Raw genomic sequence first — 15,679 nt, forward strand, 5'->3', positions numbered from 1 at the left:
CAATGCACATGACCAGCAAACTCCATTACACAGTTATGAAACAAGAAAGACTCAGTGCTAGATATGATAGGCTCTGCCTAGGCTTGTTCTCAGGCAGACACAGTTGGTACATTCACACCAGAGTCTACAATGCTATTTAAAACCAACAGAAGTTCTGGCTCTCAGAACACAATGAAACGCAAAATTTCCTAATGTTTCCCAAGATGTGCATCTGCAATGCTCTTTGATATCTAGCTGATGACGCATCAACGAGGTGGCAGTACACAAGAAAGAGCAACAAAGTCCCATTAATGAATGCTTAATGCATGGCATTAGTGCACCCTGAGATACATGTGCGATCAAGTACCTGTTTTCTGGATTCCAGACAAAGGTGCACTCTCATGTTGCTCAGAAACACTGTAGACTCTCACCAGATATTCAGTACCAGGGAGCAGATCTGTGGAGTTTAAGTACAGGAATTTAGACATATTTCCTTACTAATAGCTAGAAGTCACGCAACCTATACAATTTTAACCATGGGAGGTAATCAGGTTTTGCTTGACGGAAGGTCTGAGGCCTTCCAGACAGTCAAAAATTTAAATCAGTTCTTTTTGTGGCATTACGGTTGATTGCAATGTTTTAGCCTAAAGGAACATGGTATCCATCCTCTATCATTGCTTCATTATTTTGTGGAGACTGGCTAGAAGCAATTAGTTTTCTACAAGGTTCCTTCTAGTTATCTAGTAGTTTAGTTATGCCCTGTATCAAAGCTTTAGCTGATATAAACTGGAATATGGCCAAGGATTTCCAACACAGCTATTCTAACTCAGATGAGCCCCAGGTCTGGTCCCTTATTCTGAAAGTGGGTGTTGTCTCTCACTCAGCCAACCTGATTCTAGGATGGGTAAAAAACTTCAACTATAACACAGCTTTTGCACCAGCAAAAATTACTGCCAGCTTTTTGAAAATGCCCATGTTTTGTTGCCATGTCCTGTAAGGTTCCAAACAGTATTTATTTTCAGGTCCCAAGCATACAAAGCCAAAGAAGCAATGACCTTTTATACATTCTGACTCTCTCCCTGAACCTCTGGCACTGCAAGTCCTTGACATTTTTGGCAAACCAGATGAGTAATATGTATTTACTCTTAATACCTAACCAAGCTGCAAATCAAAGCAATTGCCCCATTGTCTGATTCATCATTGTCTTTGGATTGATGGGAAAAAACTTTCCTGCAGTTTGGCTTTAACTTGGATAAAGCAAGTGGCCAAACCCCATTTAGTGTGAGTTTGTATGAGGCTACTTCGACATCAGCTTAGATCAGCTGAGAATTTCGCCAGTTACACTTACTGTAAGCAATTTTTCTTTTGCCTCATCTTATGTCATATATAAGGGGCCTGTTATTTGTTTCACTTACATAGGTAACCCACTTACTTGTTAAGATCACCATGTTGTCTGAGGGTGAAATTGTCAGCTCTGCAACGTCTTCCTCCTTCTTGACAGGTGAGTAACGCACCAAGAAACTGCTCAGCACGATGGAAGTTGGTGCAGTCCAAGTCACTCTCATAGTATCAGGCCCCACATTAGTGAAGCGGAGATCAGTGGGAGGAGGCACAGCTATATAGCAAAGAACAAATGTTATCTTAGATCTCCGATTCATAAAAAGTTGATCAAGATGTATGTTCAGGTAATCACCAGAGGAAGTATCTCATGCATAACAGACTACTGTGTCAGACCCATGCAAACCGACTTCTAAACTACATTTGGTTCTACTACAGTTAAGAGAAAAATACGTCTGTACTACTGTCAGGCTCCTTTAACCTCTTGGCAATTCCCGATACTTCAAATATACCCTGTGGGGCTAATTGGAAAACAAGGTAGCAAGTTTCAGTAACGTGCCTCTTGCAGCTGGATTTCGTATTACAGATGAGGAGCCAAGAGAGGTTTAAAGTTGCCACACAGCAGCTTACAGATGGAAAAGTAATCTCATCTAGCGTTCATACATGCACACAGAGGAGAGGAGAGGGTATATCACTAATTTCCTATGTCTCTACTTCTACTCGTGTCGAAGGATTTACAGCCTCAGGATTTTCAAACACAATAGGATTTCATGCAAGAACCAGTTTTCAGCTCGCCTTCTGCTCATGCACTATAGAGACCCTTGACGGTGTGGCATGGCTGTCAATGGCATGTACTCAGGGAGCAGTGTTGCATCTGCATCCTTTGGGGCATTGTGGAAAGAGTGGGGCCACCACTGAAACAGACTGCTGGAAGCTCAAATAGTTATCAAGGCTGGAGGGTGTCTGTTGAACTGCTCCACCCTTTGGCACTCTTATTTTGGGGAATCACAGTTTAAAAGTCTGGTGAATATACAGCTCATGTTTCAGGCTCTTGATTCCAACTGGATCCTGGAAATCTGAATAGCAGAAGGTGAATGAGCCTGGCAAGTCTGCAGCCATACACAGTATTAAAATGCCTCAAATTAGAAAAATGAGCAGTGCATATCCATCCCAGCTGCCTTTTAGAAAAAGGGGCGAGCTGTGTCTCTCTGGCTTCCCTCCAGTGAGTGGCTCAATCCCTCTTTGGACAAAGCCCTGTCATCCCGACAGCCAGTGACAGCATGAAACACCGTTCATGTCACAAAACACAGAAGTTTTCAAAATTCACCCGTTTGCTGTGTCAGAGTGGTAGGGGCGCTCTCTCCGCCATTAATGAGTGTGATTACACTGATGTCGTAATCAATGCCCGGCTCCAAGCCTGTGACTGTGTAGTATCCTACTGAGGAGTCCACAAAATCTTCAAAAATAGGGACACTTTCTCCTGCCGCAACTACTGTGATGCGGTAACCAATAATGGTGGAGGCATTTAACGGGGTCCACCTCAGGCCGATGCTCGAGTCAGTTATGTCAACAAAGCTTAGGTCAGTGAGTTGGGGCACCTCTAATGAGTTAAAGAGCAAACGGGAAAGGCAAAGACATACAGAGGCAAAAGAAAGACAAGGGAGAAAAAAGCAGTGTTCATCACTATTAACATTGACAGAACTTTAGAAGCAATTGCGGTGATATGCAGAATTTCTCTTGGGGTTTGGGGGGAAAGGAAGTTTTTTGGTGGTTTGTTTTTTGTTTTTTTTTTTTTTGTTTTTTTTTTTGTTTTTTTTTTTTTTGTTTTGTTTTTTTTTTTTCTTTTTTCTTTTTATATTTTACCCTTCAGTGCAGTCACCAGCTGCCTCCCCGGGCAGACAGAAGCTGAAACCCCGCTCCCCTGAGACAATGCACTTCCACTTTAGACATACAATTTTCAAGAAGGCCTCCAAGCACTTCACTTTCAACAAATTTACTTTGAGCAATGATGAGCCATGAAGACCCATCATTTTGTGATAAAAATAGAAGCAGAAAAAAACATACCAATTTTTTTTTTTTTTCAGGTAGAAACCAAGACATCAAAGTCTATTAACATATAAATAAAACTACTCCTCTGAAACAGTAGTTGATTGACCCTCTAGAATTTTTGTCTTGTTCAAATGGTAAGTCTAACTTTTATCACTGGGATCATAAAAATATCAACCTGTTTGAAGGGGCTAAATCAGCCTATACCCTCAGCTGGTGAGAACCATCACAAAGCTTCAGAGTAGATCATCTACTATCTGAACTATTTCCACTGGACTTGGAAAAAAGTCTCAAATCACTGTAACAGCTTGAGGATCTGGCCCAGAATTCCTCAAGTTCTACTTACCACTAACTGCTGCAATATATGTGCTAAAACCAGATGATACAGAACAGTGAGTAATAAAACACTTTCTTGGAAAGATGGCAAATGGTTAAAAATGACCTTTATATCATAAGTATTCTGTAAGAGCAACAATGTCCCCATATTTAGAGGTTATGCCCAGCACAGGATGTGGCCAAGAGGCTGACTTGATTTGTTGGCTAAATTGTTCAAAAATAGCAGAACTGAGCTACTGAATATCTTCTAGATATTGCCTAAGTTTCTGTATGGCAAACAAGCACAGCTGTGACTGTTTTCCCTATGGATATTATTCCTATAGCAAAGTTGTTCTTTTCCTGTATGTTAGGACCAACAGAATTGGGTAAGGGGTGGGGAATGTTAGATGCATCTTTAATTGGCAATGGCCAAACCCCCAATTGCTCAAGTCAATAGACTGGTATTGATTTAAGCCACAAGATTTGGCTATGTAACTTTAGCAGGGTGATCCCGAAATCAGTGGGAGCTAATGGATGCTCTTCCTCCCTCAGGATCACACACCAGTAGGTGAGTCAAAGATGCAGGACTCTGTATCCATTCTGTTGGATCATTACAAGTTAGCTTGAAAAGGAATTATGGGACAGTAATATTGCAAAAGACTGGCTTTAACAACAGTGGTTATGTTCTATTTTTATGTCTTTCTAGGAAAAGACATTTTACAGAATAGATGCAAAAAAATGCCAGTTTTCTGTAAAATCATTGTTTATCCACACGGAATGCATGTACCATATCACCTTTAAAGAGTGCTCAAAGCCAGAGACATACATTCTTAGCTTTCCCCCACCAGAAGATGGTAAAGGGCTAAAGATATTACTGCTTTAATTATGCAATATCACAGTATTAGTTCACTCCCAGGGAGTGTACAGCACTTCAGTGAAGCATGGAAATTTTAAAGCAGTGTTATAAGAGCAAGCGAACACAGTAGCTGGCATCATTTCAGGGCTGAGCAGAAACAAAAACAAACAAACAAAGCCCTCACAAAGGAAAATGAAATTAAAACATTTGGCGAGATGCATATTAATTTTGCTACTGTGGCTACAAAGGTAGTTTCAGCAGTCATCTCAGCATGTAATGATGTGAGGTGGCACACACCACTTTGTGTCCAGAAGTGCTACAGTGGTGGACCTTTCGATCTTGGCTTTCCTCTCCATTGTGCTGAAGCGATCTTCTGCCACTATTACTGCCAAAATTTCTCCTGTGCTCGCTTCCCACTCATACCTCTCTTCACCTACTTCCCATTCCCACCAGCTGTGCTCCAGCTGCCAGGGCACCGCAGGGCCAAGTTAAATCTCCATTCCTCTTCAGCTCAGTGTACTGATATAACAGATCCATCTCTTTACCACCACCCTGTTGACAGACAACGTAGACTGCCCATGCAGAGAAGTGCACAGGTATAAAAACTGCTCTGTCACATGCTGGCACATGGCTATTCTGTTTCTAAATCTAAGCCCTCTGCCATCAGACTAATAGGAGTTCTGCAATGTAGAGCTCTCGGGCTCAGCAATTCAACTTTGAGTAGCTAAAACTGCTGCTCATCCTTTCATTACCTTGTGTGACGGTTTCAGAGATGGGGATACTCTCTTGGTCGTCCTTGACTGAGTAAACGCTGACGTTGTACTCCACACCAGGGTTTAGGTTTTCAAAGGTGCAGGTGGTCTGATCTGCACCTACTACTTCCTCCAAGGTAGAGCCCTGCTGCCCACTGGTAGGAGCAGTGGTCACTCGGTACCCACTGATGCCTGAAATACAGATATACCAGTATGCAGTAATCTCATGCTGTATCCATATACATCAGGCCTCAGTATAAACAACTGAAGCAAACACATTGCATTTTACAAGTGGTTTTGCCACCCTGAGCCCAGCAGGCAAAAGGTTGCTTTGTCAAGCACCCCGAAATGAGTTTCCCAGGAGGTAGGCATGCCCCTCTCACAGCATAGTTTCAGTTCCCTGTGAGACCTTACAAAACTGAAAATCTCATGACACATCAAGAAAAGATACATCTACTGACTGAGAGTGGGGTTTTCAAAAGCTTTCAATCCTTGTTTTATGGAAGTCAATTGTACAGCTCCCATCATCTATTGTTGGAGAAGAGTTCATCTTGAACACTTTCAGAACTTCCATGCTTACTCTCAATGACATGAACTCATTCTTCACTGCCAGAAATCTTTTTGGTCCATTTTGCTTTCCTTCCCTTGGACTTTTTTTAAAACACTGGGGATATCTGAAGAAATCCTTCAAATACTTCAAAAACCAGCTGAAATATTTAAATACATTCATACTCCAAAATAGCATTTTACATGGAATGTAAATCCTGAAGAGTCCTATGGCAACCTATAGTTAACTGTGAATTATATCCTCAAGTATATCTAGAAATATGTACATTTTTCCTTAAATGACTCAACAGCAAGCTTCCTATCAAAGTCTCCTTAATGAACTGCAAGGCACCGCAGAACAAACATTAGCATTCTGATACAACAGGAGGTTCAAGCATAGTGCGAGTTCCCATAGTTACCTGGAGTTGTGCTTCTATCCCAAGAGACTACCAGGATCCCAGTATCAGGATTGGGCTCCAGGCGCAGGTTGGTTGGTGGAGACAGTGCTGCAAGCGTTCAGACAAATGGGTCATTTATGGCACTAAGAATCATGCTAGCTCCCTCAGCATCCCTTCTCCCCACATTATATCCTCACCCTTCAGAATGAGCTAAAAATATTCTCCTGAAGTTGTGACCCTGCATTGCATAAGCTAGTGCTACTGTCACCTATGCATCAAAAAGAAAAACACCTTCCAGACCATGACAGGAGGAAAAGACTAGAACTGACTTCCAGAAGACAGCCATTGATCTAGGGAACACAGGGGAAGCAAGTGGAAGGAGGGATAATTGTGGAAAAGCAAATGTGCCGTACGTGTAGTCACTCTCCTGATGATCGGAGTCTCTCTCTCCTGGCCGTCCATCAGGACTGTGAGGCTGTAGGTGTACTCCACTCCAGGGGTCAAGCCAGATATCACGATGCTGCCAGAATCAGAGATGACCTCCCGGGGAGCCTCTCCACCTTGGCTTGGGCGCACACCCAGCTGCAGAGAAGCAGCAAAGTTTGCTTTTCAGTCTCAAATACTCCTATCCCAGCTACCAACATTCTGACTTACCATCCAACATGAGTATCATGGGCCCTTATGCTGAACGCCAACTATTAATCCTGTAACTTGTGTTTTAGACGTCCCACTGACGAACTTGACCTGAAGCCCAGAGGACATGCTTGCACTGACCTCTGTGACCTAGACCTGCCCCCTGTAAGCAGCCTGTCTTCTGCATCTCTTTCCTTTGTGCTACTATCTTCACTGCAGTCCACAGTAACCAGCTTTAATCTGTCCTCCCTATCGCAATGACGCAAGAGGAAAAAGAAACATGGGACTTCAGTTTTCCCTACCTTGAAACCAATCCTTGGTGCAGGTGTCCAGGTGATGACAATAGAAGTCTCAGTCACTTCTGTGTTAAAAGGAGGAACAGAGCCAACAGGCTGATCTGTGGAGTGAATTGACATAGTTGAAGTCTAGCTGCTATGACAGCACCAAACAGTTAGAAAACCTGACCTGTAGCAGTCCAAATAGCAAGAGGGATGTAATAAGATGCTGAACTGTATTACTTTTGAAAATCCAGTGATTTGGGAGGGATCTGACAGATGACTTCTGTCTGCTGCTGAGCTTGATAGACACAGTATGCAAGTGGTCTAATCATAGCCAGTTTTTGTTGTTCCTGAGGAAAACGAAAATATTGAAGTGGACCTCGTAAATCCTCCTTGCATCCAACCCCAAGAATTTGGGGAATATTGTTTTTGGCATGATATCTAAAGCGTTCCTCAAAAAACAGCTTTTTTTCCTTCACCCACCATATGCCATTCAATCAGCAGAACACTACGCCCTTGTCTGTCATCCAGCTGTCCCAGCTAGGACCATCTCATCCCTCACCAACATCTTCAGCTCTTTTGAAGTCAGCAGAGTGAAAGGGAGCTCAAAGTCAATCCAAGGAATCTGTGGTCTCATTGATATCTGTCAGGAGCATCACACAGAAACCAAAGCCTTTGTGCACCCCAGAATCAGTCCAAATAACTCTATCAACTTTAATCTGAATTGACCTCGTTATTAATGAAGAGAGTTGATTTGTTAATCTACAGTCTTAGACTGGACTGGTTTCATTCAGATAAGCCAGAATTTGAAGGCAATATTCATCTGAGATCCATTCATATCCTAATTGAGAAATATTTATAGATAAGGCTGTCAGCAGAAAGCGCCTTGCCAATGTCAACAGTGTTACTCTTATTAAAAGTTTGAACCCTTATTTTAATTTCGCATTGTTCTAAAAGAAATCACATTCTCTTTTGAAAAGAGGATGTGGTTCTGGGCTTGGATGGCTTTGAATTTTGTTAGTTTATATGACTGCTTCATCATTATTTAAACAGTGAATCTATTTGTTCTTTCTAGAATTACGTGTGGGTTCTTACAGAACCCACTTTCCTCCCCCTTAATACTTCTTCCAAGCCAGCAGCAGCACAAGGAAAATGACAGAAAAGTAAAAAAAAAAAAAAAAAAAAGGGATAGAATGCAATGTTTGTGTCAGTTACTGTAACTGCAGTTGAGCTGCCTTAGATGGCATGGTTGTGCTTGAGAAATGACTGCCTTCAGCTTTATAGAAATGACAGACTAATTATTCCTTGCCCATTTTAAGGGAGCTGTTTGCTTTCCTTGATTTGTCATGCCAAAACCAAACAACTGGAAAGAGCAAGTAAAATTAAATTTATTTGTAATTCAGTTAAACTTACAGTAGTAAGTTTTCCCTTTTGTTTTTAATCACCAAAAAGCTGAAATATATCTTACTAAAAGCTTTTTGATGCAAATAACTCTCTGTTTCCTGCCAAATAATTCAGAAAGAAGAACAAGGAATATTTCCCAAGTAGTTCTGCTGGAACGCTGCTTCAAAAGGTTTCTTCTGTAAACCAATTCACAATAGCCACTTTCAGCACAAGTTTTGAAGAAAGGCCAGGGTGTTAGGGAAGAGGAATATGTGGCTATTATACTTACAAGTTGTGAAGACTCCGGTTTCTCTGGCGCTTTGCAAGTCATCTTTAACTGCCACAAGGTACACAGTGTACTCAGTGCCAGGCTGCAAGTTCCTGAGAAGGTACTTAGTGGCAGAAGGTCCCACATTGTAGGTCCTTGGTTGACCTCCTCTTGTGGGACCTGCAGTCAGCCGGTATCCTGTGATCACAGCACGGGGCCGCATCCACAATACTAACACTGAATGCTCCGTGGTATTGACAAATCTCAGGTTGGTGGGGGCGTCGAGCTCTGGGGAAGAAAAAGCATAACATGCATCAATTTTCCAGCTGAATCTCTACTTCACCCCTACTTCCAAAGCATGTCCATTACCATGCAAAAAACATGGATGTACAATGAGGTTGTTGAGCTTGTATTTCTCATTTAGGGCACGAGTGTAACAGTACAGAAGAGAGAAGGTGGGGACTATGTGAGAGCTGGAAATAGAAGTGAAATAACTATATCCATGCCTCAGTGCCATCCAGTAATATCCAGTCAGGCAGACCTGTGCGTTCTGGGCTGTGCCGATTTGGGTTGCTGCCATACGTGCCATCCCATGGGGAAGTCAGGGTAATGGCTGGGGCGAGACAGATGAACCCAACCGCACTCAGGAATTTCAATAGTTTCTCATGAATGCTGAGCATTTTTTAAAAATCAGCTCAGTTTAGACTTGTCAGCGTAAGCATGGAAACCTAACTTTAGCCCTTTTTCGTTAAAAAAGATTTATTCTTTTAAATCTTTGCCCAGTCCTACTCCCTGCCCTCTCAAAATCCCCTCCCAAAACAAAACACCCCCACTTTGTCATTTTTATGTAAAAATAAATAAGTCAGTGACTTTCTGCAGAAAACCAGTTCCTAGAGCTACTTAAAAATAATCGCACCGTGGAACCGACTATACAACAATTCTAAGTATGCTCATCTCTCCCATGGGACTCACGCAACGGCTCTTATCAGGCTTCTTCCCCTTTTTATCACTACCTCTGGGAAGCTGCTGAAACCGATAACCCAGAAAACTACATAAACAAGAGGCTGAAGCAATACAGCTTCTTCAGCACTGCACTGGAGCCCAGTGAATGGCGGAGATGTCACTACCTTTGGCTGAGACAAGATGAGGCTCAGAGTGGGAAAGAAACTTCAGCAATTTGCCCCCACAGCAGGCAGGGTAGCACTGGCTGCAGCAAAGAGTTTATAGCATCTACATGGCAATTATATGTTGAAATTAAGAGTAGTGAGGAGAGGTTCCATCAATGCTCTTTTTTGATGGCAAATACTTTTTTCTCCCCTGAGTAAGTAAAACTTTGGTGATGAAAGTTAATGTTTTCATCACTCTCCCAGTGATTCAGTGGGAAGCAGTTGTCATCCTTTTTGTTTTCTCCCCAGTTGTTTTCTCGCTTTTTGAGGAGGGAGGGAAAAGGAAGAAAAGACGTCCTTCTTCTACCACTTCCAAAGATGGGGGAGATTTAAAAGTCAAAGGATGTGTGTGACCCTCCTTAGGCCCATCTCCAACCCACGGGCTGAGAGTCAGCTTTGTCTCTTCTTGGTACTTAGATCTGTGCTAAGTCTCATCTGACAAGGATTGTATCTTCTTCCGATTTGTAGCCTACAGTCAGTTCCTTTCTGCACAATTTAATTTGCCAGCTCTATTAGGCTTTTATCACATCCTCTCCCCATACTAAAGGAAAAAGGGGAAGATTAAAAAGCCACACACACACACTCAGAGTTTATTTGTAGACTGCTTTTTAACAGAAGGCCAAAAAGAGAATCACATTTACACCGTGGGAAGAGACTTTTGCTGCAGGGTTTTCCTTGGGAACTCTGAATGATTTCTGTTTCCCAGGACTTTCGATTACAGGATGCAATTTATATGAATACTTTCTGAAATGTGGTTTAGGCAAAGCAGTTAGGCGGATGATCATAGCCTACAGAAAATGATTCCAGACGTTTGTAACTAGCTCTGTGCTGTCTGAATCAAATGTCTATGCTCTGATGCACACCTCTGTGTGTGGACTTTCACGGGGGCTCTACACCTAGCCAAAGCTCCTGAAAACAACCACAAAAACTTACAGATCTAACTTTAGAACTTCTTGTTCTAAATGCTTCCAAGAGAGTTCAGACTCTTAAGTCGCATCCTTGCTTTTGAAAGCCTCACTTGAAAGAGGAGGGAGGGTGTTCACACCATCTATGTTATGCTCAAATCAGATACCTATGTCAAAGGACAAACATAAGGATCCCATTCTCACTGCATAGTCAAGAAAGATGGTAAGAGGGAGAGGCACTATTCACAGCTCCTAGCTTTATGGATGTAAGTAAATAGTATTTCTCAAACAGCATGGCTATATTCACAGATTATCCCATTTCCTTCCCTTCCCTCTCATCTTTGTAAGAGTTGTGCGCTGGATTCTCAAAAGTTGGTCTCATTTACTGCAAAGTATCAGAACAGCAGCAGATGTGCATAGCTGAATTTTGGTCCTTTGAATAAAGTGACCCAGTCAAAGAACACCACAAACACCGAGTCATCCTTCTGTTGCCCAATAAACAGGATCTGTTCAAACGAACCACATCCCAGGTTCTGTCTGATCTGCTTCTCTAGGATCAAAAATGGAGATAACCACTTGAACCCATGCTAAACTCCTCCTCTTCCATCTGAAAGCCTACATCTTGCCCAGTCACTGCTCCTCTCTTCTCTGCACTTCTGCAAAGCAAAAAGCAATGCCTGACAGACTGCATACTTCACTTGTCATCTTGCCTCACACTGGTGACGTGTTGCACTGCCACTAGATCATTAGCAATCGGGTTCTGAGAGATCCTGCATGACCTTTCCTGAAAAATAGAGGCTCCCCATCGCTCTTGTCAACAGACCACTGAGGTGTCTGCAAACCAGTTTCCCAGGTTTCACTGGGAGGACAGTGAAATTTCTGGGGTGGTGAGACAGCCTGTGGAAAGCCAGGCCTGACCTGGCAAAGCTGAAATGCAGTCCTTTTTATGACAAGGCCTGTCCTTACATGTGCATGCAGAACTCTTACTGGCTGACAGTGGAGCCAAATAGGTATGTAGCTGCCAGAAAGGAGATAGGATTTTCAGAACAATCTCAGCAAGGATCCTAAGTCATGCTGAAATCTGCCTTAAGGTATCCTCAAAAAAAAAAATAAAAAAAAAAAAAAAAATCACAGGCTGTGATCTGTGCTGTAAAAGAACTGCAAGGCCCATCAATTCTCAGTCAGTAATAAAAAAGTTGAATTCCAGCCATACGAAATTGTTTTAAAGTGCCATGAGAGTTAAACTCCCATTGGAAAGCCCTGGAGGAGGATAAATCTGCTGAAGAGATCATTGTTTGAGTGAATGAATTCCCAGCCCTGTCATCCTAGTTATGGGATACCTCCTGGGCTATAACTGTTGCACTTTAAGTGCTCTGTTTATATATCTCTCTAAGCGACAGAGAAATATGCACTTCAAAAGGTTGAAAAAAGCATGAAGGAAAGACACTTACTGGTGGTTTGCTCTCCAGTCAAAGGTTTGCTCTCCCTGCCGTGGCTCACGGCAAAGATCTTAAAGAGATAGGTTGTTCCTGGGAGCAGGTCAACAACTTCAGCAAAAGAGCTCCTGGTGATAGGCAGTCTCTGGCCATGTTGGCCAGGGCGATTGACAGGGATCACTTCCACTCGATAGCCAGACACTTGGCTCTGTGGTGGGGTCCACATGATGGTGATCTTGATATCAGAAACCTCCACAAACTGCAGATCTTTGGGTGAGGGAATGTCATCTGAAAGCAGAGCAACAGAACAGTGTTAGAGGGAGTCCTTAGCAACCAGCAGGAGAAACTATAGGTTTACATGGAAGAAAAAAGTGAATTTTGATTGAACAGTGGATAGCCCAAGAATATTTACCAAATTAAAAATGTCATGGTAACCTCACCGTATACACACATTCCCTGACAACATTCAAGCAGACTACAATTCAAATTGTAACTACATAGTTTTAAGTATTTTATGCCTTCGGTCATAGAAGGTATCTTGCTGTCACAGAAAGAGGACTGAAAGACCAGATGTAATATGCTACAGAACTTCAAATATATGCAGAACCAAAAGCTTGGGGGGGGAAAAATACTCCAGGGGTTGGAAACAGGAACCTCCTTTTAAAAATAAAAGAGAGGGTTTTCAAAACCCATGGCATGTTCTGAATGTCTATAATTAACTGAAAATCCATGTTTTATAACTAAACAAGTACAGGGGCTGATCTGGCCTTACTGTAGTCAAAGACAAAATCCAGTTCCCTTTGTGTTGGTCCACAGTACTGCACCCTTGAATTCCTATGTTCAAATTAAGTTTCTTCACATTAGGACTGATACTGCCCTAAGGTTAACCAATGCACATTTTTGGAATACGCAGATGCCAAACCATAAAATCATTGAGCTGAGTTCATTCCTGGTAAATTCCCATTTGCAAACATGTGCCTGCAAGTTGCAGGACCACCAAATTCCACTGCTGCCACATCAGATCCCAATTCTTTCACTATCCTTCCTTTTGGTTTGACTATTCAGCCCAATTGGATACTTAAAGAACCCTGAAACCAGTTGTTTTTTAAATTGTGGGTGCCTCAAGTTTTGACCATATTGTGTTATTTTGGCACATCAGTCAATGCTGAGCAATCTCCCATCCCCATTGACTGCAATGGAAAATAATGGTTAGGACTGGAAGGGAGAGGGAGAAGTCAGGTGAACAACTTGGATTTGTGTTGTGGCGCCTGAGTACATAACCTTAAACATCTGCAGGCCAAGTACTGAGGCAAAATGATTTACCAGGCTTTTAAGAAGATCTCTTAGCAGAATCCCCTTAAGACACCTTAGGAAACTCTGATCTCTCTTTTCTGTAGACACAATGCAAGACCAACCTTTTGACCTGCCTGCAAGTCTGACCCCTGGGAATTACAACCCTATTAATGCAGAGTAGTGGCTTGACTGTGTCAATTCATAAATGAGTATGACTTTACTATAGAACTTCAATACCAGTGACATTTACAATTAAAAAACACAATAATAAAAATCAGAATTGAGTACATTTCTTAAATTCTTTTCATTTAGCTAGAGCAATGTGAGCCTGCATTGTCATTTGGCTCTGTACAAACAGGAAACTCAATGACTGATATCCAGAACATGCTGACCATTACCTGTGCGTGGGACACCTGTGGTTTCCTGTTGGATGAATATAGGAGTACTCTCCTGATTTTCTTCCACTGCATAGATGCTGATGTTGTACTGAACACCCGGCATCAAGTCACTGAGTGTTACAGAGGTTGCAGTGTCAGGCAGGTTGAGCTCTGTGCTGCTGCCTTCCACGGAGGGTGTGTAGATAATCCTGTAGCCTAAAGCAAGATATACATAAGATATACATAAATATATATATATTCCTTAGCCACAATCAGTAAGCCAGCACGAGGAATGCTAGAAATGAGAACTAAACTGATCTCCCCACTGAGGTTTCATAAAGAGTCCTGAACTTCAGTGAGACCTGTGGTTTGCCTGTGCTCACATCCCATCTACAGATCGCGCACTCATAATGCCTTACAAAGCATAATCTGACCCGGATTAGAATATTTCTGAGCTTTGACAATGTGGATTTAGGGTCTACACAGTTCTCATGCTTGTTACGGGATGGTCTGGATGACAGATACAAAGAGAAGGTCATGGGGCTTGTTTTTATTTAACACAAATCCAGAAGGAATTATTTTGCATCCAGCCTCCTGAATTGGTTGGTTCAGACAGTGAAACCAAGCAAATGCTAAACACTGCCCATGTGCTTTCCAGCTGGGCTCTTAGACTGGGTAGAATTGTGCACTAGCCCTCTGTCCCAGAGTTATACTTCATTTTCTTTAACGAGATTTCAGATTCTACCAACGATGCAAAATAGGTGCACTCCAAACAGACAAACCTGTGATCGGAGCCTGTGGTCTGCTCCAGCTAATGACAATTGATGTGTCATCTACACTTTCCACGGTGTGATCAGGAGGTGCATCAGGAGCTGTTTAAGGGAATAAACAGAGGAGGACAGCAAACGTGAGGATAAGAGGTGACAAAATGTATTGAGCAAACAATAAAAACAGCTTTCAAAGTGCAGCAACACCCACCCACACATACCTGTAGTCTGTGAAGTAGACAGGATCAGATTCTGCTCTCCTTCTTCAGAGATCTGATAGACATTAACAATATACTTGCGACCAGGAAGCAAGTCAGGGATGTTGACAGAAGTGGCTGTGCTTGGAAGATCTAAGGAAGGCAGGAAAGAAAAAATTGCCTTAGCAATTCTATCTTCTTGCTTTCTCTCCAAATGAAATAATTGAGACCTCTGTTCTAATTTGGGCTGAATCACAGTCTTCCTGCAATAAAAGAGCAATTGTTCTGCACTGTGTCTTTAGCACACATCAGGAAAGTTGTGTGGAGAGTTGGGTCAGGTCTCCACACTCAGCAAGCAGGCCACACCTAGGACAGCAAGGCTTGATGTGTGATACAGCAGGGCAGCTTGAGCAGCAGCCCCCTACACACCGCTCGCATTTAGCCATCTCAGCTAACTGAGTACTCATTTCATACCGACTGTTGCATTTTCGATACAGAAATATATTGAAAAATTTTCACATGAATAGGTTACGTGGAAAGACTGACTCATGAGTGGAGAAGAATGACATTATAAGGGCTGATGAACTTCTCTCCCCCCTCCCTTCTCCCAGATGTCCACCTACATGCCAGATGTAGGAAATTCCCCATGAAGCAGCTCCTTACTGGCCAGACTGAAGCCAAGCATCTTAAGGGAAACTGGGAATTGCCTTTCAATTTGCCTGTAAACCTGTCTGTAGACAGATGAG

At 42.4% G+C, this 15,679-nt stretch overlaps 1 protein-coding gene across 1 annotated transcript in view; it reads right to left on the reverse strand.

The window, feature by feature from the left end:
- FN1 (fibronectin 1) overlaps window positions 1-15,679 on the reverse strand; it is a 54,666-nt gene that overhangs the window by 17,726 nt on the left and 21,261 nt on the right. Inside the window, exons 16-27 of the mRNA XM_059820537.1 lie at window positions 14,958-15,086; window positions 14,752-14,841; window positions 13,991-14,185; window positions 12,315-12,587; window positions 8,814-9,080; window positions 7,166-7,260; window positions 6,644-6,812; window positions 6,252-6,338; window positions 5,287-5,478; window positions 2,645-2,917; window positions 1,412-1,594; window positions 347-436 (exon numbers count right to left, since the gene is read on the reverse strand). Coding sequence (XP_059676520.1) covers window positions 347-436; window positions 1,412-1,594; window positions 2,645-2,917; window positions 5,287-5,478; window positions 6,252-6,338; window positions 6,644-6,812; window positions 7,166-7,260; window positions 8,814-9,080; window positions 12,315-12,587; window positions 13,991-14,185; window positions 14,752-14,841; window positions 14,958-15,086 — 2,043 coding nt within the window. The remainder of the gene's footprint in view (window positions 1-346; window positions 437-1,411; window positions 1,595-2,644; window positions 2,918-5,286; window positions 5,479-6,251; window positions 6,339-6,643; window positions 6,813-7,165; window positions 7,261-8,813; window positions 9,081-12,314; window positions 12,588-13,990; window positions 14,186-14,751; window positions 14,842-14,957; window positions 15,087-15,679) is intronic.

This window comes from Gavia stellata, chromosome 8, assembly GCF_030936135.1.
Source record: "Gavia stellata isolate bGavSte3 chromosome 8, bGavSte3.hap2, whole genome shotgun sequence".
Classification (NCBI taxonomy): Eukaryota; Metazoa; Chordata; class Aves; order Gaviiformes; family Gaviidae; genus Gavia; species Gavia stellata.